Source organism: Acipenser ruthenus, chromosome 3 (assembly GCF_902713425.1).
Source record: "Acipenser ruthenus chromosome 3, fAciRut3.2 maternal haplotype, whole genome shotgun sequence".
In the NCBI taxonomy this organism is placed as follows: domain Eukaryota; kingdom Metazoa; phylum Chordata; class Actinopteri; order Acipenseriformes; family Acipenseridae; genus Acipenser; species Acipenser ruthenus.
In genome coordinates, this window is record NC_081191.1 from 35,923,026 (window position 1) to 35,948,546 (window position 25,521).

A 25,521-nucleotide genomic window follows, 5' to 3' on the forward strand; every position below is an offset into this window, starting at 1 on the left:
AATATAAGTTAATGTAAATGTATGTTTTACTACAAGCAGTAATACACAATGTGATTATGTGTGACTGTTGTAATAGGTTTATACAGCATAAAATCACTATCAGCAAGTAGCTGATTACAATTTCACTATCTTTTACTACCCTTGGTATTCATTTTTAGAAATAAATGCAGTGAACAATACCTGTTAATTGTTGTCATCTGTAATTATAAACAGTCGTGTGAATTAGAATACATGCACTACTGTATCTATACGTTATCAGCATCGGAATCCGTATCGGCTGATATTGGGTGGGTGTGGCAGGAATGGCTGAGTGGTCTGACGTCACGGCAGAAGAAGGGACCACAACAACAAAAAGGTATTGTGCAGTGGCGCGGGCGCCGTTTTAAATATAATACAATAAAACTAAATAAATAATACAAAACACTCTGCACAGGGGCGGAGGGGGAGACCCCGATCTAAAAATAAATAAACAATGTACAGGGCTGCTCGCCCTGTTACATATCCCCCTCCTTATGCGAAGCACACATGGCCCCAACGGCCACCTCCCCCCTCAGTCTCAATGTCCCGGAAGAGGGGGAAGCAGGTTGTTTCCGGGGGGTGGCCATGGTGGAATCTCCGGCACCCCCCAATTTTTCGTGGCCGGCAGCTCCCTCTTCCGGGGCTCCCTCCACACTCTCTCCTGCCGCGAAAGTGCGGCTGGGGGAGCTGGTCTCCTGACCTCCCCCCCTTTTTTGATGGACGGCAGCTCCCCTCCGTGGGGCTCCGACCACATGACCTCTGGCCGCGAAAGTGCGGCTGGGGGAGCTGGTCTCCTGACCTCCCCCCCTTTCTTGATGGCCGGCAGCTCCCCTCCGTGGGGCTCCGACCACAGTGTAGGGACCCCAGGTGAAGCAGGATCCCTGGAGACCCCAGGCGACGGCAGCGGACCCTCGGGAGGCGACGGCAGTGGACCCTCGGGAGGCGACGGCAGCGGCAGCGGACCCCCGGGAGGCGACGGCAGCGGACCCTCGGGAGGCGACGGCAGCGGCAGCGGACCCTCGGGAGGCGACGGCAGCGGACCCTCGGGAGGCGACGCAGGACCGGCAGCAACCCTAGGAGATGCAAGGGAGACACAGGCGACCCTAGGCGATTCCGACGGCGGGAGGGGAGCCCCTGGCCATGAAGGCGGCAGCAGGAGCTCCACTTCTCCCAATGGTGGTGGTGGTGGAGGTTGAGGTAGCTCCTGCTCCTCTCCTCTTGACAGTAAAGGCGGCAGGGGCTCCTCCTCTTCTGGCGGACAAGGCGGCAGGGGCTCCTCCTCTTCTGGCGGCCAGGGCGGCAGGGGCTCCTCCCCTTCTGGCGGCCAGGGCGGCAGGGGCTCCTCCCCTTCTGGCGGCCAGGGCGGCAGGGGCTCCTCCCCTTCTGGCGGCCAGGGCGGCAGGGGCTCCTCCCCTTCTGGCGGCCAGGGCGGCAGGGGCTCCTCCCCTTCTGGCGGCCAGGGCGGCAGGGGCTCCTCCCCTTCTGGCGGCCAGGGCGGCAGGGCTTCCTCCCCTTCTGGCGGCCAAGGCGGCAGGGCTTCCTCCCCTTCAGGCGGCCAAGGCGGCTCCTCCCCTTCTGGCAGCGAAGGCGGCTCCTCCCCTTCTGGCTGCACCAGGGAAACCAGCAGGCATGTTCCCTCTGCTGGCGGTGGTGGAAGCGGAACCAGCAGGCATGCTCCCTCTGCTGGTGGTGGTGGTGGGAGTGACATGTCGTCCTCCCACGGAGACGGAGGTGGCACCAGCAGGTATGCTCCCTCTGCTGGTGGTGGGAGCGACACGTCGTCCTCCCACGACGGTGGAGGTGGAACCAGCAGGTATGCTCCCTCTGCTGGCGGAGGTGGGAGCGACTCACAGTCCTCCCATGGAGACGGAGGTGGCACCAGCAGGAACTCTCCCTCTGCTGGCAGGTACCTGGGCTGTGGACCTTCGGCCTTCCCCTTCTTGGGCCGTGGACGCACCGACTCCCCCCTCTTGGGCCGTGGACGCACCGACTCCCCCCTCTTGGGCCGTGGACGCACCGACTCCCCCCTCTTGGGCCGTGGACGCACCGACTCCTCCCTTTTAGGCGCAGGACGTTCGGGCTCCTCCCTTTTAGGCGCAGGACGTTCGGGCTCCTCCCTTTTAGGCGCAGGACGTTCGGGCTCCTCCCTTTTAGGCGCAGGACGTTCGGGCTCCTCCCTTTTAGGCGTAGGACGTTCGGGCTCCTCCCTTTTAGGCGCAGGACGTTCGGGCTCCTCCCACTCAGGCGCAGGACATTCGGGCTCCTCCCATTCCAGTTCAGGACGTTCGGGCTCCTCCCACTCAGGCGCAGGACGCACCAACTCCTCCCTCTTGTCTCCCCTCCAGCAGCTGTAATCCCAGTCTTCAGGGAGGGGGCAATTAACTGGGAAATGCCCCCGCTCCCCACAGATGCAGCAACAACTCAGCTGGCTTATGCTATGGAGGAGGGCTTCCCAGCTCATCTCCTCCTGTGCCTGCTGTTGTTGCTGCAGCGGCTGCTGTCTCCTCATCCTCCTTCTTCCTCCCATCTTCCTTCCTCCCATCCTCCTCTTCACTCTCCTTTTCTCCACACACAAAAACGAAAAAAAACGAAAAAACCTGCAGTAGCCTCTTCTGCCTGCGTCCTGGAGGCGCTGCAATCCCACGCAGGACACCACGTGTGGCAGGAATGGCTGAGTGGTCTGACGTCACGGCAGAAGAAGGGACCACAACAACAAAAAGGTATTGTGCAGTGGCGCGGGCGCCGTTTTAAATATAATACAATAAAACTAAATAAATAATACAAAACACTCTGCACAGGGGCGGAGGGGGAGACCCCGATCTAAAAATAAATAAACAATGTACAGGGCTGCTCGCCCTGTTACAGTGGGTTATCATCGGCTACCAGTATCGGCCAAAAAAAATCTTAAAATCTATGCACCCCTACTTTATAAACTCTTCTTCCCCCATCAGAGCTGAATGTTTGTTGGGTGCTAAAACTGTATCTTGTGGCAGAGTAGAGCAACACTATTTCAAGAACTTGGCACAGTCTAAAACTAAAAGTTAAGCAAACTACAGTTGGCACCGCCTAATCGGGATACTGATAACACCATGTAACAAATTTTTTTTTTTTTGGTTCCTGGGTATTAAGTGTTATTTCCTAATTGCTTATGCCTCAAAAGTATAGAACATGGCTATTATTCCCCACAAACTTTGCTTTTGTGACCAGGACAGTGATATTTTGAAATTTACCTAATTTTCCAGAACATTCCAGATAGATTCAGTGCTGAGTAAACGGAGTAACTTCTAGAACTTTCTAGAACTTTCCAGTAATATAAATAGTAGTATAAATACAGGGGCCTTAAGCCCACCAGTTCAGTTTAGTTCCAGCTGCCTAAGTGGATACATATCTGCATTTTTCTGAGATGGCATCAAGAGGCTGAAATGGTGGCATTCCTGATGGGTCTCCAAGGCGGTTTTACCAAGTTTCCCTGCTACCTTTGCCTTTGGGACAGCAGGGACACCAAGGCGCACTACCACAGGCGGGACTGGCCACAGCGGACCGAGTTCTCTGTGGGGAGGAACAACGTCAAGTGGGAGCCACTGGTGGACCCCCGGAAGGTGCTGATGCCACCACTGCACATCAAATTGGGCCTTATGAAACAATTTGTCAGAGCTCTAGATAAGGAGTCGGCAGCCTTCAAGTACCTTCAAGACTTCTTCCCTAAGCTGTCTGAGGCAAAGGTCAAAGCCGGTGTCTTCGTCGGACCACAGATAAAGAAGATCCTGGAGTGCAATGAATTCCCCAAGAAGCTCACTAGTAAGGAGAAAGCGGCTTGGAACAGCTTTGTCGCAGTGGTTCGGGGCTTCCTGGGCAATCACAAGGCCGAAAACTATGTGGAGCTGGTTGAGACTCTGGTGAAGAACTACGGCACAATGGGCTGTAGGATGTCCCTCAAAGTCCATATCCTTGATGCTCATCTTGATAAATTCAAGGAGAACATGGGAGCGTACTCTGAGGAGCAAGGCGAGCACTTCCACCAGGATACACTGGACTTTGAACGCCGCTACCAAGGACAGTATAACGAGAACATGATGGGAGACTACATTTGGGGGCTGATTCATGAAAGTGATTTACAGTATAATTGTAAATCTCGAAAAACTACTCACTTCTAAATCTTTTGTAGTCATTTTTGTATTACTTTAGTATAAATACATGTTAATTTGGATTCATATGTTGATTTTTTTCTGACTATGTGAACGAAAAGACACAAATTCACCCGTTTTCTCATTGGAAATAGGTAAATTTCAATATATCACTGTCCTGGTCACAAAAGCAAAGTTTGTGGGGAAAAATAGCCATTTTCTATACTTTTGAGGCATAAGCAATTAGGAAATAACACTTACTACCCAAGAACAAAAATTGTGTTACGGGATACAACTCAGAGACAGTTCTGCCCAATATTATTTGTTGTTTAATTGGGACATCACTTAGTTTAACTGGGATACAGTATTTCAAATGACGAATGGAGATCACGTTTCAGAGCAAGACAGGTTAGCGTAGCACAGTGCAGTGAGTACGTGAGTATGTGATTACGCTGTGACTTGCATAAATTGCGTAAACCACGTTGAACTCTTGAAGGAGCTGGAGTCTCCTATGGTTTCTCAGGCTGCTGTTGCAAAGAAAGTTGGCGTGTCAACATCGCAGGTACCTCGCCTTGTGATTTCATTCTTTCATTTCATGTAGAAATAAAAAACAGCAATTAACTTTGTTGAGGAATAAAAAAAAATGACATTTTAAATGATGTATTTAACATTTAATCATAATGTGATGTGATTTCATTCTTTTTTTCAAACAGAAACACAAAAAGTGCGACTAAGGTTGTCTCAAATGCCTCTTGTTTAAACTGGGACAGCCACTTATTCAGGATATTTTTACTTCTCCTGAGGCGTCCCGATAAAGCGGTGCCAACTGTACTGCTAGCCATTAGATTAGAACACTCCGCTAATCAATCCATGCTGGCAACACCACAACTTTTGGGGGGGAAATTCATATTGTTTTTATAAATACATTGAGCTGTTTTGTAAACGTAAACAACAACAACAACAAAAAAATAAATTTACCTAAATGTAATCTCATACAACAATTTATTTCCATTCCCCCACAAAATAGTGTGCATCTCAACCTACCTGTTTGAAACTATGTTTGTATTCCTTGGATGCGGTTTCAACTGTAAATTTGGTGCTGAAAATATTACAAAGTTTTGCACCATAGCCATTTCTTCCACCTGGAAAAACAAGAAAGGAAATTAAAACAATTAAAACATATTTTTACAACATTGTATATCACTGTGACACCTACACTGGTGGGAAACTTGGTGCCCCTGTCTGTATTTAGAAGTGTGAGGGTTAATGTGGTCAGGTTGAATAAATGATTGTCAATTTTGCCTGGTCACCCGATATACCCAGTATATAAACTAGGACTGTTCAAAGGTTCATTCACTAGCCAGTAATTCGAAGGTAGTTCTAAACCTTCGAAGGTTCGTCAGGCGGCATTCACGTACTGTCAGATGTTTTTTTCTATGTCTATCAACCTTGGTGCACAGGAGTTTAACAGGGCCTGGAGTCCGAGACTGAGCACTGTGCTGCCTTTGTTTTATACAGTGTCCTGCACAAGCAGTAATAAGTTTGGAATTCACGACAGCAGTGTCCATGACATTTCTTGTTCATATAAAAAAAACCCACAACACACACACACACACACACACACACACAACAGAGTAGAACGTCCACTTTTCACCACCATTTTATGTCACGAATCGGAGACAGAATTTGAACCACATGATAAATAGTTTACTGAAAATCGTTTGACAATGTGTGAATACTATAAAATCACACATGAAATGTACTTGTCCTCACATGCAAAATTCGACCATTTGATTTGTAGAATGCATATTAAATCCAGTACCAAATCATTATACACAGCAACTCTTATGATGCCGTCGCCGTGAATTGGAGCAAAGTATATTAAGCCGTATATTTGCCTTCCAATACATGTAAAAAAAAAAAAAAAAAATGTTCATTTGGATATCTGTCCCAGCACTCATTTTTTTGCAATTTTTTTTTTCCCCGTGTCCTATGACATACGGCCCATGGGCCGGACGACATCACTCTGGGGGCCGGATCCGGCCTGTGGGCCGTATGTTTGACACCCCTGCTCTACACCATTAATTCTCAGTAACCAATCTTGCTCTACAACTGAAGTTAATCAAATAACCATGAACATTTTGGATAACATAAAACAAACAGCTACATGAACAGCTACAACTTAAAGTGGCCTGCTTTTTTTCACAGTCCTGTAAAATCAATTATTTTCTTTACATTTTTAGTAATAAGTACATTTCACAACAATAGCGTTTCCGTCACCAAAGTAAAACATTCCACTGCTAGAAACGCCACTATCAAGAATAAACAGTTTTTGTTTTTTGTTTACAAAAATGTTGTACTGGAAAATATCAAGGCTCCAGACACACTTCTTTCCTTAGTCGTCAAATCCAATTGTTGGGTGCCGCTTTAGGAGCAAGTTGTTTGCTACCATATTCAACTGCATAAAATACAACTTGCTAAGACACTTAAGTGATACTGAAACAGTAACTTAATGTCTGTACTCGTTGGTTTGTTGCCTCGTTCTACTGAATGGTTAAATCTATTCAGCTGATGACTGCAATGAACTCGGCATGTTTATATTTTAGATATTTTGCAAGAGCTGTGTATGGAATCGGTAACTGCACCTTTAATTGTGTACAGTGTACAATGGGAAACAGCATGTTGCAGCTCCCATGCTTAGTGTTAATGAAGTCCTGAACTGAGAGCATGAAAACGCAGACAGCTCTTATGTTTACATGTTACTGGCGAAAGACTACACTGGTTTATTGGCGTTCACAGAGAAAACTTTTTTCAGCTTGATAAGGTAACCTTTTCACTTCCGTTTGTTTAACTCGAGTGTGCCCGAATTGGTCTGAATTCTCCCAGAACTCGAGTTGATGGGCAACTCGAGTTGGTGAAAATAGAGGCGAAAAAGGGTTACATGACCTACACTTAAAGAAAACTTGCAAAAAGAGAAAAAAGGGACATGACACTACAGCCAGCTTGCTTTGTGAGTAAACAAACCTGCTGTTTAAATGCACTTTGAAACTCAAACCTAATTAATAAAGTATCAGCTTGAAGAAACAATATTGCCGCTCTATCAATGTTGTCTCTATAGGAATGTGAATAACATTCACACCCCGCTTTGTTTTTTTTTGTAGCTTTAGGTACGGTACTTCGTTGAAACAGATGGTTAATTTGCTGTTACGGGGTTACTGAAACCAACCTGATTCCGTGCTATACAGTCTACCCCACTACATCTGCGTACTTGTTACCTGTACACAAGAATACAGCTGCAAAACATACTTTTGTCTCTTACCTGTAACCTTTTTCTCATCATCATCATAGTTGCTTGATGTTAAGAGATGCCCAAAGATCAAAGCAGGTACATACATTTTCTCATCTTTGTGCTCCACAACTGGAATGCCTTTACCATTGTTCCAAATGCTGATAATGTTTGATTCTCTGCCGAAAAACAAACAAGGCAGGGTACATTCGCTACATACTTATCCAACGTCAAGGATATCAAGCACCACTACAAGTGCCCAAGTATCACCATGAACTACATCAACTGTGTATAGAACATAATCTAGTAAAAACATATGCCTATTTAATATTACAAAAGCATGGAACACGTTTTAAATGTAGATGGGCACTGTACTTCACTATACACCAGTGGCAGAATCATTTTTTCTGTACTAGACCTTCTTAAGTCAATAAATTAAAGAAAGACAGTTGTGTCTTTGGCAGAGTATACCCACAAACTTCTTAAAATATTTTTACCAAGTTTCAGAAGATGCCTAACTTTGTAAGGATGACCTGAAAGGATTCACAAAAAGTTAGATTATACATTCTACTTACGGGTCTATTGTTATTTTAATACAGGACATGTTTTTGTCCCTCTGTTTATTGTCAGCTGCATTTACTGAAAAAAATAAAAATAAAGTGATTTTAGAATCACAACCAAAACTGTCAAACATAAAATCAAAATAGATTGAAGTACCAAATGTAAGCAAACAAAAATAGGATGGGAATACATACATTTACTAAAACACAAAACTAATTATGTTTAACAAGTTTGGAAACAACAAATGATTTACAGCAAGACCATTTTTCCTCACTCAGACCCCTTACTAAATACCCTGGTATCTCTGACTAGATAATCACCTCTAAAAAATATGCTAAATATTTGAATGAGCAACACATCTCAAGTAGAATGGCACCCCGAAATGTTCTCCTCTTTCTAGGAAAGCAGTACATCTGGGGAAGGAGCGTTTGTTGTCGGATAACTTCACCTCAGACTATTTTCTCAATAAAATTGGTCTCCTCTTTAAAAAAAAAATAAATCAAGAGATTTTAATGAACAGTCTCTGCCATAAGTACTGTGATACCCCAAATATGATCCACTTACTACCAATGCAGAATGACTGGGTATGACATTTTCTCTTTATTTTACCCTCTAATACCCCTCACACAGACAAGTTATGACGGCTCTGAACCGGCACTGATGCTGCATTTGGGTCTGTGTGAATTGCCTATACTGTCACAGAGCCGTCATATTTTTTTATGCCAAGTACAAGGTTGTCCTGGAAGAAAACTTGCTTCCTTCTGCTCTGACAATCTTCCCCAACTCTGAGGATTGGTTTTTCCAGCAGGACAATGCTCCATGCCACACAGCCAGGTCAATCAAGGTGTGGATGGAGGACCACCAGATCAAGACCCTGTCATGGCCAGCCCAATCTCCAGACCTGAACCCCATTGAAAACCTCTGGAATGTGATCAAGAGGAAGCTGGATGGTCACAAGCCATCAAACAAAGCCGAGCTGCTTGAATTTTTGCGCCAGGAGTGGCATAAAGTCACCCAACATCAATGTGTAAGACTGGTGGAGAGCATGCCAAGACGCATGAAAGCTGTGCTTGAAAATCAGGGTTATTCCACCAAATATTGATTTCTGAACTCTTCCTAAGTTAAAACATTAGTATTGTGTTGTTTAAAAATGAATATGAACTTATTTTCTTTGCATTATTCGAGGTCTGACAACATTGCATCTTTTTTGTTATTTTGACCAGTTGTCATTTTCTGCAAATAAATGCTCTAAATGACAATATTTTTATTTGGAATTTGGGAGAAATGTTGTCAGTAGTTTATAGAATAAAACAAAAATGTTCATTTTACCCAAACACATACCTATAAACAGTAAAACCAGAGAAACTGATAATTTTGCAGTGGTCTCTTAATTTTTTCCAGAGCTTGTATATATATATATTTTTTAAGTATCTTACCCATGTTATTCTGCTTATTTATTTGTTTTGTTGTTGCCATGAAAACGATCTGTTGACTGGCAGGTTTGAAAGTTGTACTCGCATGATCCCTTTGGCTGTGTGAAAGGGTTATGACGGTATTATACCGGCATAGGATTGTGCAATTACGTGCTGTGTGAATGGGCATGTTAAATAATTTTTTTAAACGTCTCCGAGTGGGCTCAGTAGCTGCATTTGTGTGTGAAAGTGCCAGTCTTGACAGTCCCCATTCAAGAAAATTATTTGTTGGGTAAAATAGAGACAAATGCTCAACAGCATTGTGAGTAATTCAATCATATGTATGGTACCACTGAACTTATGAGATGGATTGCTCATTAAAAAGATTCAATATTTTTAAAGAGGAGACAATTATCTATTTAGGGATACCAAGATATTTAGTGAGCAAGTAGTGCGAGTGAAGTTATCCGGCAACAAACTCCCCATCCCCAGTTGTACTGCTTTCCTAGAAAAAGAAGAACATTTCAGGGTACCATTCCACCTGTGAGAACTTGCTCATTAATTTATTTAGCATATTTTTAAAGAGATTATTATCTATTCAGAGATATCGGGGTATTTAGTAAGTAAGGGGTAGGAGAGGAAAAATGGGCAGTCGAATCCCCACTCCTAGTCGTGCTGGGAATCATTTCTTGTTTTCAAACATTTGAACACTACTGTGTGTGTGTACATTGTTTTTATCAATTATTCACATTTTTGTGTACCTGCGTTACCTTATTTAAATCTATTAATGTGTTTGTGATGTCACTACATAGCTAATGATGTAACAATTTACTATTCCTTTTTATGTAAACCTTCAGGCATTATGGTATTGAATATTTATCCATTTATTTTCCATATATTATCTAATTGTATTTCTTCTAAAACCACAAATTGTAGGTCATTCATGTTATGTTCATTTTCATGAAGTGCTATTTATGAACTATTGGCTCATTTACTTTATTTCTTATGTTTGATAGGCGATAATGTATTCTTTTATAAAATGCTATATCTGTCTCTCCTACATATTTAATTGTTACATTCTTAAGACTGAATATTTATTTTCTCTATTTGCAAAATATATATTTTCTCTTACCAAGAATTTCATCAAAGATCTTGTACATGCCCGGAACATAGGTAATTTCTCTTAAATTCATTCCAACATCTTCATCAAAAACCCACATTTGCTGAAAATGAAAAAACAAAAATAGTTGAACATATAAAAAGGCACTACTAAACAGTATATCTTTTACAAAAATGATATCAGGGATATATAAAAAATATACTGTAGGCCTACTTGTTCACCCAAATGCTGGTTTTAGTTATTTTAGATGCTTGTTGCTTCAATACTACAGCTGCTAGCCTCGACTCTAACTGAGGAATTCAAGTGCCAAGTGCGCTAAAGTTCAGCTGGAAATCACACTGATGGAATCGCATGAGGAGTACGTCAGGGAGGTAGCACATGTAGTGAGAACTGGGAGAATGTGGGCAGCAAAGGACGTGGTGGAAAATGTAAAGGCTGCCCTCCGTATCAGCGACATCATGGGGCAAGTACAAAAGTGAAGAGGCCTTGGTCTCAGTTCGGCTCCCCAAAATGGCACAAAGCAGCACCAGCTGAAATTAGGAAGTTTATAGTTATTGAAGTGCAAAAGCAGGAGAGGAAGATCTGTGTTAAGGTTGTGTCCCAGGCTAAGCAGGGAGAATGTGGAACAGTTAGATTGGCTGGTGATACCTGGGGACAATGGAACAAAGGACCAGCTTCCTAATCAGGTTCGCATATGTTCTTCCATCATCGCAGAACCTGAATGTGCGGATGGGGGAAAACCCAGCATGTCCTTTGTGTTCATCACCGGCTACCCTGAAGCACATTCATACAGGATGCAAGGTGACCGAGTCAGGGTCGCTTCCCTTGGCGTCATGACCAGGTGCTGCGATGCATGGCATTAGCAGTGGAAAAACGGCATAATAAGATCAATAGCTCACCGGCAGTATCAGAAATACCTGGCACACAGAGTGACATTCCCCCATCCAGGAGAGCAAGCAACAGGAAAGGTTATTAGAACCAAGCTTCGCCAGGGACAATTGGTGGCTGCTAGAGATTGAAGAATGCAGACAGATGTTGGTAAGCACATTATTTTCCCAACCGAGGTTGCTACAACTACCCTTCGATTGTCCTGTGATCAGTCTCAGCATGCCTTGTTCTCCTGGTGGAGCCAACAGTGCCATGGGGGGATTCCATGGATGAGGCATATGACAGAAAGAAACTCTGATATGCTAAGTTAGCTGCTGAGGTGGAACAGCGGTGGAGAAAAGTCCGGGTTTATCCAGTACAGGTGGGTTGTCTGGGATTGGTGGCGCACTGCATGACCTGGCTTCTCAGCGATACTGGTTTCAGTGGACAGGGGTTGCGGTGTATAGTGAAGGCTCTATCTGAGGAGACAGAGAGAAGTAGCAACTGGCTCTGGTTGAGGAGGAAAGAGGCCAACTGGAGACCTCAAAAGAAAGGTGATGGAGGAAGTTAACATCAATGAAAAGGAATGGATGGCTAAGGTAAGTAAACCGGGGTAGGTTGGGGAGTGGTTCTGGGATGCCAACATCACTGTTAAGCCTTCCTGAGGTGTGGGATAGCCGACGAAAAACCGGAGGACGGAAGGTGCCCACCTGATGACCCCTGCGAAGTGCCCCACCCAGCCCTTTTCATACAGTTGCCATGCAGAGGCGCTAAGGTGGACGCACGTTGGTTGATCCCTGGAGCCAGCATCACCGTTGTCTGTGTTGAAGTACCAGGGATGCCGCAAATAGACTGATCCCTGGACCCAGCATTACACTTCAACCATTGACACTGAGCCAATAGGAAATCATCGTTACCAGGTGGAGGAAAAGCGCTGAAAGCTCATATAACACATCGATGCTATGTCCTGTTTAGTCCCTACCACTACAATCTCATTTTATTTTGGCGAAAACCATATAAGTGGCCATGTAAACCTACCAAGTGAAAAGGCTGGGCTTTTCCACAACTGTAAAAAGAAATTGTTTACATTGAGTGGTACTTTCAGTACAGGTACAGCAAAAAATCTGATCTTAAAAAAAGTAGTTAGTAGCTCACCTGGGTTACTGGTTCAACAGAACCTACGTAAGTATCTGGGCGGAGTAAGATGTGCTCCAGCTGGGTTTTCTTCTGATAAACTCGCTCCACTGACATCTTCTTCGAACCCTCCTTCTTGGAGCCTTCAGTCTTGGCACCATCGTTCTTAGCATTTGCTTCTTCCTTTCTGGCAGCATTGTTCTTATCAAAGAGGGTCTGTTATTAGATACATTTATAAAACAGTTAAAAACATATTTGATGATTTACTCAAAGCAGGAAGAACTGAAATGCAGTACCCTAATCTTAACAGGTAAACTAGAACAGGTAAAATTCTCAACCTCAACCTCTTGCCCAACAAGACCCCCCTTTTTTTTTTTTTTTTACATGTTCAAGGTCTGTGGACCCCACCCCCACACATTGCGTTGTCACATACTAAATTGTTCATTTTCTCTAGTTACTGTATTATACAGCAAATGTTCCTACATATTTAAACGCTTACCTTAAAAAACAGTAAATGCTGAATTGTAGAATATTTAATTTATGTCCACCTTTTAAAAAAGACATTCTATTTTCACAATTCATGAATTATCAAACAAAATAAAATGAGTAATTTACGGTAATCCGTGATACCCCTGAAAAAAAAAACAGCCTTAATAATGTGTTCTAGAACTGCAGAAACATGTTAGTAATTCAAAGTGCATTTAAAATCACTGGGAAGGTTGTGCTCGCTTACGTTTCACCATTTCTTGAATTCTTGGTGCAGTATTTGCAAGTGCATAGCTCGGATCAGCTGCTTGGTTTTGATCATCAGCAGGCTTGAGAATCCAGTCTCGCATATATAAGTAGTTGTGAGCAGCAACAAAAGACGCACGGCAGTTGTGGTAGGATTAACTAATGGGTATTTATATTAATAGTTGTAGCAGAAAGTTATTATTTCTAAGCGTATTTGCTTATATATGGTCATTACAATAGGGACCAGCGTTCCCTCAAAGCTTTATAGATACTGAGAAACTTGCCGTTTTGACTGAGAAAGGGTCAATTATCAGTGAGAAATCTTAGGCCACGCATTAACCCTTATAATGTATTTTTGTTGCATTATACAATTTTAAAACAATATAGTATTCCAACAAGTATCTCAACAATTTACTTTAAATTTAAAACAAGATACACTTCAGGGAATTATGCACAGAAAAAAAAAAAATGCAGTCTCTCTGTACGAGTATGTGCAAATATCAGAATTATTGTGCAGTTGTATTGGGTTCTTCTCTCATACTGGATATCAAAATACTAGCATTTAAGTTAAAAAAAAAAACAAAAAAAAAACGCAGCATTAAGTAGAAACCAATGGATTTTTAAATTTCTTCCTAAATTCCAAGACTGAAATAAAGGAACACCAGCTCTTTGAGTTTGTCTTCCGAAAGAGAACGCCTCCGATCGGACAGGAGAAGATTATACAGCGATGATCAAAACAAGTCGATGTCTTCAAATACCTGTCCCAAGAAAATCTTTTACTCTCTCTTTTGCTTATATATTCATAACATGGGACCTTTGTCGTGGCATTTTCTGGCAGAGGCTCTCGTGACCCTCATTGTGATCTGACATTTTCCCCTGTTAACGGTGATATTATGTAATATTACGCGCCTATGCATGGTGATATGTTTTATGCATAAAATTACAAAGGCGTGTAATTCCCTGGGGAATAAGACATTTATTGTGGCTCTGCCTCAGAAATTTTTATGAAGTGTACCTTTATGAAGCCTGTCTGAGATCCTATCATAAATGTAGCCCTGTCAGTTGTTATCATAGATATAGACTGCTTGCTTAACTGGTGGCCTGTATAAAATTGCTTTAAACTACTGTATAAAACACTGGTGTCTGCACTGCCTTCAATTGTAACCATCTTTAGGGCTACACAATTTTTCATTCTTGGTTATATCAAATTCCATTTTTTCCAACATAATTAAATATGGCATTTGAAAATAAATATAATGTTGCTAGTTAAAATAAGTAAATTAATAAATATTACCACCATTTTTTTATAACTCTTGTTGCTGAAATTGTAAGTAAAGCACCTGAAGACACTTCAAACCTGTCATAATGTTTATAGACATCACTTGGCTCAGTTGTTAGCATTAAAATAAGCAGGAAAACCTAAGAATTATATTACAACAGAAAACAAATGTCCAGCAGAGTTGTGTGAATCATATTTACAGTCTTCCACTACCACTGTTGTTCAGTCTACAAATAAAGCTGTTTTGAAAAGACACATTTAGCTTATTGCTGGCATTACAATAAAAAAATACTTAACAGTTTAGTAACAGACCAGCAATGTCATGTGAGAGTAATCATATGTACAGTACTCAACAAATTAAGTTTAGCGTTTTACTGGCATTATAATAACCAGCATAAAATATAAAACACTGATAAAGGCGTGTTGACCGACTCATTGCTCTAAAACAGGTTCACTGGTATTACTCGACTGTAATTTAAATAGCGCCCCCTTTAACGTAAATGCATAATAAATCCACCTAATTGTTTCTTTGCAAGATTTAACAAGAGGTGTGTCTCCAGACAAAATGTCTTTGTGAAACAAACTGTGTGTAGTGTAGTGACTACATCCCTTACACAGTAAGGGGATCAATTTCCTTTAAGGAATGTATAGCTAAAAAAATAGCTTTGAGCTAATTTCTTCATCGTCAAAAATTATAATTCAATTAAGAAAACGGCCATGGTTTAACATTGCTAATTATAGCTTTATTAAAAGGCAGGTAGTGTGGAAAGAAACAAACTAAAACAATAATGAAATAAGCAATTAATTTAGCTTACTTACTTCGGGAAAGCCACATCTTCAGCACAGTACCTAGTAAAAACCCAACTGTATAAATGGGTAATTGTATGTAAAAATAATGTGATATATGTATAAAGTGAAATAATGTGATATCTTGTAACAATTGTAAGTCGCCCTGGATAAGGGCGTCTGCTAAGAAATAAATAATAATAATAATAATAATAATAGAATGCAGTGCTTTGCCATTGTTGTCGTCTACTGCTTTCTTATTCGCGATGTGGTTTCAACAGGCATTGATATTTAATGGTATTGACTCGATCAAGCGAATTACAGCAAAACGTTGCATTTTTTTCTTCGTTGGTGCAGACACCATGTTGAGTTTCAGCAGAGTGAAGACACATGAATAAACTCGCAAAACAAAAAAATAATGCATGTCTAATTACTATACACTTAAATGTGTATTTTCGACTAATATTCTGATTAAAATTTTACCAGTCTCAAAAAGCTTGAGATGATTATATTTCTGAAATTGGTCGTTTTTTAAAAGGGAAATAAAACAAAAACCGTCAAAGTATGAGTATTGTGGTTTTTTGAAGTATTTATACTTGTAAATAATGCAGAAAGATTATGCTTCTCTGATTAGTATTCAATTATACGACAAGTTCAGAACTGCAAAGTTGATGAGCAGGACTCTCCATTGACGCAGAATAGGCAGGCGCCTGCTTCGCCTACCCTGTACCAGTAGACTTGCTGCTGCCGAGCAAGTTATGCACTATTGTGACTTGCATTTTTACAGACGGAAATCAAAAATTCAGCTGCAAGACAGACACAAATATGCTTATGTTAATGCTTTGCAAGAATACTCTCAAAATGAGATGTTGGAGTCAATATTTATGATAATAACTTGTGAAAGTTAGCAAACCGAGTGCGAAGGTTGTTGCCAGTTATTGCGAAAAATGTGCACATTTTAGCCTTAGAGCAGGGGTGGGCGCGATAAGCCATTTTTTAAATCTGTAAATTACTGGTGCCGTTTTGACTTCATATTAACTATTACATAATATAATTTTACAGTGTTCATTTTCCTGTGGTATATTGTCACAAAGACGGCCAGAGTGGGTTGCGTCAGACCAGAAAGGAACTCAAACACAGACAGAGACGGTGGTGATGATGAGCTGAGTGCAATGGCTGCACTCAGCGTTTATTAACAAATAAAAGGTTTGAAAACAGCACCAAAAACACAGGACACGGCACTACACGCCAAAATAAACAGACAGACAAAACGAACTACACAGACAAACACGGTGAGCTTCTTTTACTACTTATTTTACTAACAATTACTACCTCCGTCTCCTATCCCGTTCTCCACTCACCGAACACCTAACCCTGACTGAATGAAATGTGCGTCTATATATACTATTGTGCTGGGATTCAATTACTAATTAATTATTCACTTGAATCCCAGCACGTGAATTAATTCTGTGCAACCCCGTGCCACACATTATACATATTTTATCTGCACGTGAAGTGATGTGCCATCCTCGTGCCTAAATATAATTATACACTTTAAACACACGTGAAACACAGACCCGTTTATATCCCGTGTACCAATCTATACACCAACATTAACATACGCACGCATACAACACATAACACACAAAATACACACAGGGGCGGGCACTTTGCCACATATATTCATTTTGGATTTTGATTACATAGCATTATAAATTTGAATTGATGTCAACCAGCTTTTAAAATAATCTATTTATGAATGAGTTGCTGAGTTAACAGACAAGAGCTGTATGTCTTCTTATTGGAACAAAAATCAACAACAAAAAAATGTAGTGGAACACAGTATTATATCACTGTAAATCTTCAACACTTCTCTAAATAATAGTAATAAATGATAAAATATTAAGGAGTAAAAAAAATGATAGATAGATAGAGATAGAGAGATAGAGAGATAGAGAGATAGAGATAGATAGAGATAGATAAAAAAATGTGAGTGGCAAACAAAGTAACCATTGAAATGCACTGGCTGCATGGTTGGAAAATGGACAACAATGTTTTAGATGACAGTGTACCCTGCCCCGGAAAGTGTTATACAGGTCATCAGTTGTGGATGTAAACAGTTGAAATATGAGACAGGAAGGTGCTCATGTCGGTCTTGTGGCTTGTCTTGTACAGACATGTGTAAATGTAAGGACTGCACGGAACGTCACCGAGACTAGATCTGTGACTATCAAGTCTGATGATGTTCATTGTGTTTATCGTTCTATTTAGTTTATGTTTTGTTGCTTTGCACTAATTGTTAAAAAAATATATATATATTTTTGTGCACCAACATGAGCCTCCAGGCCATCCATAACCTCCATTTCTTGCACCACTCCACATCAGTTATTTAATTTATATTTATACATAATTTATACATATTATGTACTCACACACTCCTAATTATTGGCTGAGGCATCATCCCGGAAAGATAATAACATTTGCCCTGACTGGCTCCTGGGGCAGTTTCAGTCTGCAGGAAAGTGATGGATACTGTAATTGCATCCACATAGAGTATTTGTGATGTAGTTTCCATGTACAAAGTTTTAGCCAAATAGCTTAAATACTAGCTGAGTTAGGTAATGTATAAAATATGACAAAATTAATCGTTTTTCACATTTGTATAGAATTGTGTCTAGCGGGTCTACTGACTTGATAATTACAGGATTTGTAGTCAGTATACATGTCCATCACTCCACCAAACATAGCAGGAGGCACCAAAACGGCACTCTGACCTCATCATGACAAAAAACTGGCATGAATCTGAAGTAGAACTTTTGACACTTTGAAGCTCAGGCTAATACTGACTATCCAAAAATGTATTAGAAAACTTACACCCCAGACCGTTGCAACAAAACTCATTTTCTAAGCATATTTTCTGGCCTCAGACTGTGGCCTATTAGGTGTGTTCCGTTGTGGCCGAATCTCCAGTGATGCAAATGAGAATTTACACACTCAACTGCGTTTCAACAAAATAATTCACCCGCAAGCTAGAGTGCAGGACCCGGTTAAAGCGTGTGGAAGCGACAGCGTGGGAGAGGTACAGTTGTGGAAAAGTACAGAGCAGTTAGAAGCAGTTTGAAAGCAGGTTGAAAGCTGGGTTCAGGTAGGCAGAAGCAGGGAAAAAAAGAAAGTTCATTAAACACAACCACCAGAAATCAAAACATCCAACAAATTTGAGCCACTTCAGAATTTAGATGATGAAAACCAACATCAAGAGAACGAAAGGAATAACATCCATGACCCTATAAACAGTGCTGGCCAAGCAGCAAAAAGAAGGGAGGTGATGAATGTTGGGGACTCCATATTGAGAAACACAGCAAGTTCAGGTCGCAGTCTGGACCCCCTTACTACAACAGTGTGCTGCCTTCCAGGAGCCTCTGTTACACACATCACTGAGAACATGGACAGGCTCCTAGAACGAACAGGAGACGACCCGGTAGTAGTTGTCCACATCAGAACAAACAACATTTCATCTAGGAAGGAAATTAAAATATAAGACCAAAACTGTGGTATTTTCTGGGATACTGCCGGCACCTTGCAAAGGAGCATACGGTCAGCTGGAAATACAAAATCAAAATGCATGGCTGAAATCGTCCTTCCACACAGGAAGGATTCATCTTTCTTGAACATTGGAGCACATTCTACAAGGACTATCTATATAGGCAGGACGGACTGCAAAAGTGAACTAATCTACTCGGAGAAAGCATCCTTGAGGAGGTTCAGAAGCATTTAAACTACAAAGGGGGGAGAAAACAAAAAAAACAGAAGGGAGACCACATCAAAACAAGGGCAACAACTCAGGTAAGACAGCCATTAAATGTATTTATCTAAATGTTACAAGTCTCATAAACAAAATGTTAGAACTTGAAGCTACTGCACTAACAAGTAACTACGATGTGATAGGTGTTACAGAAACTTGGTTATCTGAGAATGATGGAGACGAATATAAAATTAGTGGCTATACACTGTATAGGAAAGACAGGCAGGACAGAAGAGGTGGACGGGTAGCGCTATACATAAGAAATAGTCTTGAAGCCCAGGTGTTAAATCTGGATGAAGAAAACAACACAGAATCAATATGGGTCAGAATAATGGACAAAAATTCAAAGGGCATGTAACAGGGGGAGATCTGGACTGGCCGTCTGACGTATGCACAATGCTGTAGGAAGAGGGCGGCAGTCCCGTGGGATCTGCCTGCCAGTCATGGCAGTGAGACAGAGATGTGGGGAAGAGGGTGTGTGGGCTTTCACCCTCTCTGAGTGGCTGGTAGACGGGTCTTGGGGGGATTGCTGGTCCTATAAATTAATACTTTGTTGTATCCTCAGATCTGCCCCTTTAGACCTGTACAACGAGCAAGCGGTCACGCTGCTTGGCAAGACCGTGGACGGACGGGAGAAAACTTCCACAAGGAACGCAAAGAAAATAATTTAAGGAAATAGAGAGAGAAAGTGGGGAATCCTTGGGCAGACCCCGATATTGTATGTAAGCTGAGAAAACAGCATAGTGTAGGATGGAGTCCCGGGTCGTACGGGTAGCAACGACTGGGGAAAATCACGCTGCAAAGTGCAGCATATTTATTTTGTAGTTTTCATTACTGTGTTTTATTTTCCCTGTTTTTTTTTTACTTTTTTGTTTTTCATTATTTTTGAGCACCTGCGAGTGCACCTGAACTGTACTGAGTACCCTGCCATGGTATTCCCGTAGGTTCTGGATACCATAGTTGGTAGCCAGACCACGGACAACAGCGTCCTCTGCGCGCTAAAAGAAATCAGTACAAATCATAAGATTAAACTAAATAAAACTGAGCACCTGTGGAGTGTTTCGACAAACTTCTGTCTCCTGTGTCAGTGAATACCCACACCCTTCCACAGGGCATAATAATAGCAGCATGGTAGAACCGCCAAATTCAGACGCCGAGCAAAACAATCTGTTATACAATGACATTAGAAATGCATGTAGCAAAGGAGAAGCCATACTAATGGGGGATTTCAACTTCTCTCATATAAAGTGGGGAGCACGATGGGCGAAATTGAAATGGTGGAAATGACAAATGACTGCTTCCTAATGCAACTTGTCAAGGCACCGACTAGAGGGGAAGCATGCCTTGATTTAGTCTTTTCAAATAATGAAAACAGATTAACTAAAACAGCCATTGGCAGACTCAGACCACAACATGGTCTCATTTGAAGTGATTTTTAAAACCCAAAAAGTAATGACTAAAGCTAAGGTTTACAATTTTAGAAAAGCAAACTATGAAGGTATGAAACAGAGACCAACAGAAGTAGATTGGAGTAAAATAAAGAAAACATCCACAGAAAAAGGAAGGCTGTTTTTTAAAAATGTAGTACTAGAGGCGCAAAACAATTACATCCCAAAAGTAGACAAATCTAAATCTAAAACAAAATAGCCAAAATGGTTTAATAGATCAATTAAAAAAAAATATTCAGCGACAAAAGGCACTTTACAGAGCGTTTAAAAAGGGACCAAAAACAAAGTACACAGAAAGAGTACTTGGAACTTAGAAAGGCCAAGAGAGAGATAGAAATGTTTTTCCAATATTATAACAGCAATATTATAACAGCAAGAGAACATTCAAAGAGGAGGTTAAATGTCTAAGAGATACAAATGGCAAAATCATAGACAAAGAAAAAAAAATAGCAAATATATTAAATGATTACTTTTCACAAGTTTTTACAATGGAGGATATGGACAACATGCCCCACATGTTGACCTGTTCCTATCCAGTTTTAAATAACTTTAGCATAACAGAGGCAGAAGTGTTAAAGGGACTAGGAGCTCTTAAAATAAACAAATCCCCTGGGCCGGATGATTTCCTCCCAATAGTACTCAAAGAAATGAAAGAAGTTATTTACAATCCGCTAACCAAGATCATGCACCAGTCTCTTGACACAGGGGTTGTACCGACAGACTGGAGAATTGCAAACGTAATACCGATTACAAAAAGGGAGCCAAAACCGAACTAGGTAACTACAGGCCAATAAGCCTGACTTCTATTATATGTAAACTTATGGAAACTATAATAAGATCCAAAATGGAAAATGACCTATATGGGAACAGTATCCTGGGAGACAGTCAGCATGGTTTTAGGAAAGGGAGATTGTGTCTAACTAGCCTGCCTGATTTTTTTTGAGGATGCAACATCGACAATGGATAATTGCAAAGCATACAACATGGTTTATTTAAATTTGCAGAAAGCTTTTGACAAAGTCCTGCATAAAAGATTAATTCTCAAACTGAACGCAGTAGGGATTCAAGGAAATGCATTCACATGGATTAGGGAGTGGTTAACATGTAGAAAACAGAAAGTACTGGATAGATCATGAAAAGTGTTGAATTTAAATCAAAGTAATGTTAAAACTTTACAATACATTAGTAAGACCTCATCTAGAATATTGTGTTCAGTTCTGGTCACCTCGTTACAAAAAGGATATTGCCGCTCTAGAAAGAGTGCAAAGAAGAGCGGCCATAATTATCCTGGGTTTAATAGACATGTCGTATGGAGACAGGCTAAAATAATTGAATCTATTCAGTCTTGAACAAAGAAGACTACGCGATGATCTGATTCAAGAATTCAAAATTCTAGAAGGTATTAACAATGTCGACCCAGCAGACTTTTTCGACCTGAAAAAAGAAACAAGGGCCAGGGGTCACAAATGAAGATTAGATAAAGGGGCATTCAGAATAGAAAATAGGAGGCACTTTTTTACACAGAGAATTGAGGGTCTAGAACCAACTCCCCAGTAATGTTGTTGAAGCTGACACCCTGGGATCCTTCAAGCTGCTTGATGAGTTTCTGGGATCAATAAGCTACCAACAACCAAATGAGCAAGATGGGCTGAATGGCCTCCTCTCATTTGTAAACTTTCTTATGTTCTTATATCTCTGTCAGTTTGAGAAAGTGAATTCTAGCAGTGAAAATATGTGAACACCAACACTCATTGATTACAAAGATACCATAAAACAATCACAGTACATGAGGTATCATCATAATGATGATGAAATAGAGGAAGCAGTTCAGATTTCATGTGCATCTCCTGTTGAGCATTCTGACACTGCTTTTAAACCTCATCAAATCTCAAGTGTTGTATTACATAACTGGATGGGCTGTCTTTAAAGAAAAAAAAGATGGAATCATGTACATTTTTTTGTCTAAGTGAAAATTGTGAAGTAGGACAAAACGATCACAGCCCTGTGAAAATTGCTGAAATTCTTTAAAATTCATAGCAGTCACCGGTAAAGTATCGTATTTCACAGAATGTGCACGGAAATATAAAATAAATTATGTGTACAGATTTTTTTATTTTTTTTTAAAACAGCAAATATACCGATAAATGCACTGACATCAAAATTAACATCAAAGTTAGTCAAGCACTTTACCATAGCTTGTGAAACGGTGTTGTAATTAACAGCCTGTATGTAAAGTGTATCTGCAAGGACAGCTTTCAGTTCTATTATGTCAGGTGCATGTTCACCATTTAGGTCTTGCAAAGCAAATAAAATGTGTAACCCATACTGATCTTGTGCATCTGTCGAGTCGTCAGTGTGACCACTGACAAGCAACCAGACTGTTTTACCAATTCCATATTCTCCTGCTTGTGATACTCGGCAACTTTAGGTAAGTATTCACGTCTCAGCTGGGCTGATAAAGGAATCACTCCACCATTTGCTACACTGTCTAAAGAATATCCGGTAACTTTTGGTTGTCCAATTTTTCAAAAGGGATATTTGTGCAAACGTACGCCTCTGTCAGGTCAGAATTTAATAACTGGACTTCTGGAATATGAAATATGGAATTGTTTCTTTGCAAGTAAAGCAGTCACAGTACTGCTCTGGATTTCCGCCTTTCTCTTTTCAGTGTATCTAAATGCCTGTCAACAGATGAGTTTCGGTAGTGATCTACAGTAACGTTGCAGGACATACAGAACAAAAGCTTACCTCCATCGCTGTGGGACAATGGGGAACACATTCCCATATGTACTGTCATTGTCTCAGGGGAACAGGCCAACTAACTTTTATAAGCACCCTGTATGTAATTAGTGTGTGGGTCAACGAAATGTTTCATCATTTTCTTCTTAGATGTTACTTAATGTTTTTTCCCCTTTTTTAAATTTTTAAAGTTGTTTTTGTACAAATGTATGCTTGTAGTCTGTGTAAAATTGTCTTAAACTGTGTGTGTGTGTATATATATATATATATATATATATATATATATATATATATATATATATATATATATATACATATATATATATATATATATTACACACACACACACACACACAGTCTTTTCACTTTCATTTACGGGAGTTTGGTGGTCCTCCCCCAGCACAGGTGCCCCCACCTCCCCCGACACCTAAAACTAAATTTACAGGTTTGCAGGGGTCTAAAACTGCATATCCTGGGCTAAATATGTGCCTTAATAGGGACCCAAAATTCCAAATAAGTGTATAACTTCATTTTCTTTTTTTTTCTTTTTTTTTAATGATTTTAGGCATTGAGATTTAAAGAGCAAGTAAAAGGTACTTTGTCTATAAAAAGTAATTACAAAATAATGTGTTTTAAAACCACAAACTTGTCTTAGCACACAGTAAATTTCAAAGTAAGTAAAGTCCACATATTTAAGCAAACTGTTTGGTTTTGCAATAATTTATTACACACAGAAAAAAGTGGTGAAAGAAAGACAGAACCAGACACTAATGAAACAAATTATACTTCAGGCACAAAAACAAACAATGTCACATTAAACAGTTACCATAATACCAAGTGAGACAGAAGAGAAAAATGTGAAGCAATTTCTAAATTAAAAGACATAACATAAGAAGCAGTGTTAATTGGTAGTAAATTTGAATACAGAAAAGTTAAGCCATAACCTGTATTTTGTTTTCTATTTTTTCATGTATTCCATTTTTTCTTTTGCATTTTATACAATAATAATAATAAAAAAAAGTTTCTAAAAATATTCATGGAACCAACCAACCATTTTTATACAGCAAGTTGTATTTCTTTTCTTTTGTTTTTAATATATTTTTTTATTCTATTAACTGTTGCATGATTAAAATAAATACAAATAACAATAAATAATGTATTGGCATTTACTTGAACAACGTAGCTTGAAAGTAAATGTCCAGTAATATCAAATTATAGGTATATGAAATGGAAAGACATGGAAACTACTTCAAATGGAAAAGAGTAATGTTGAAACGGAAAATCACTTTGGTCTATACAAATTACATACACAAATGGTTTTGGGTATTTCGTATTCATTTTATTAATACAGATTAGCACAAATCTCTTTAGGAGATTAGCATGAGCAACTATAGGAAATCTGGAGCAGCTTCCCTTTTTGGCTGGTGCTTGCAGTCTGCCACAAAACACTGCAATACACGGTTTACTAGTTATATGTTAACGTCGGATTAAGTTACGGTGCCATATTATCTATTATTTAGTAATAGGTGTTAAGTTTAATTCCCAGTTTTCAAAGACGTGGCAAACTCTCACCACAGTTGTCATTTTAAATTTGTAATCGCCGCAGATATTTATATTAGGTTTTCTTCATACAAATAATACAGCAAATGAGAAATAAATACATGAATAATTTGTATGTGTTGACATACTGTATCATAAACCATTATGCATTTGTTTTGCGATTTATTTTGATGTGCAATTATAGTTAACCAAAAAAAAAATACATATATATATATATATATATATATATATATATATATATATATATATATATATATTACACACACACACACACACACACACACACAGGAAGTTCATGGAAGTTACCAAAGAAGAAATCGCCTCGGGCCGGACCTGCAGCTGCCAAACTCCTCTGTCCGCTGGTTTGGACAGAGGGGGCTTAGGTGGCTTTTTTTTTTTTAGCTTTGTTTATGATTTATTTTTTAAATCCCCTTCTTCCAAACCTGATATCCTTGTGATTCACGCTGAAGGCAATGATTTAAATAAATTGAAAAGTGTGGAATTAGTTAGAAAAATAAAAAAGATTTATCAAATTTGCATGAGCTATTTCCAAATACAAAAATAATTCCAAAGACGTCACCCAGCGACGTCTTTGGAAAGATGTAAAAGCATCTCCAAAAATAAACAAAGCATGTAACTGGGTGAACAATGTA

At 40.2% G+C, this 25,521-nt stretch overlaps 1 protein-coding gene across 3 annotated transcripts in view; it reads right to left on the bottom strand.

Moving 5' to 3' along the window:
- The window catches only part of LOC117394436 (DNA topoisomerase 2-beta-like), a 61,395-nt gene that overhangs the window by 30,215 nt on the left and 5,659 nt on the right, over positions 1-25,521 (bottom strand). For 2 of the 3 annotated variants that reach the window (XM_059012833.1, XM_059012831.1), the window contains exons 2-6: positions 12,544-12,738; positions 10,534-10,624; positions 8,004-8,067; positions 7,462-7,607; positions 5,187-5,284 (exon numbers count right to left, since the gene is read on the bottom strand). In XM_059012833.1, coding sequence (XP_058868816.1) covers positions 5,187-5,284; positions 7,462-7,607; positions 8,004-8,067; positions 10,534-10,624; positions 12,544-12,738 — 594 coding nt within the window. The remainder of the gene's footprint in view (positions 1-5,186; positions 5,285-7,461; positions 7,608-8,003; positions 8,068-10,533; positions 10,625-12,543; positions 12,739-25,521) is intronic. The other variant, XM_059012834.1, reaches the window with a different exon arrangement.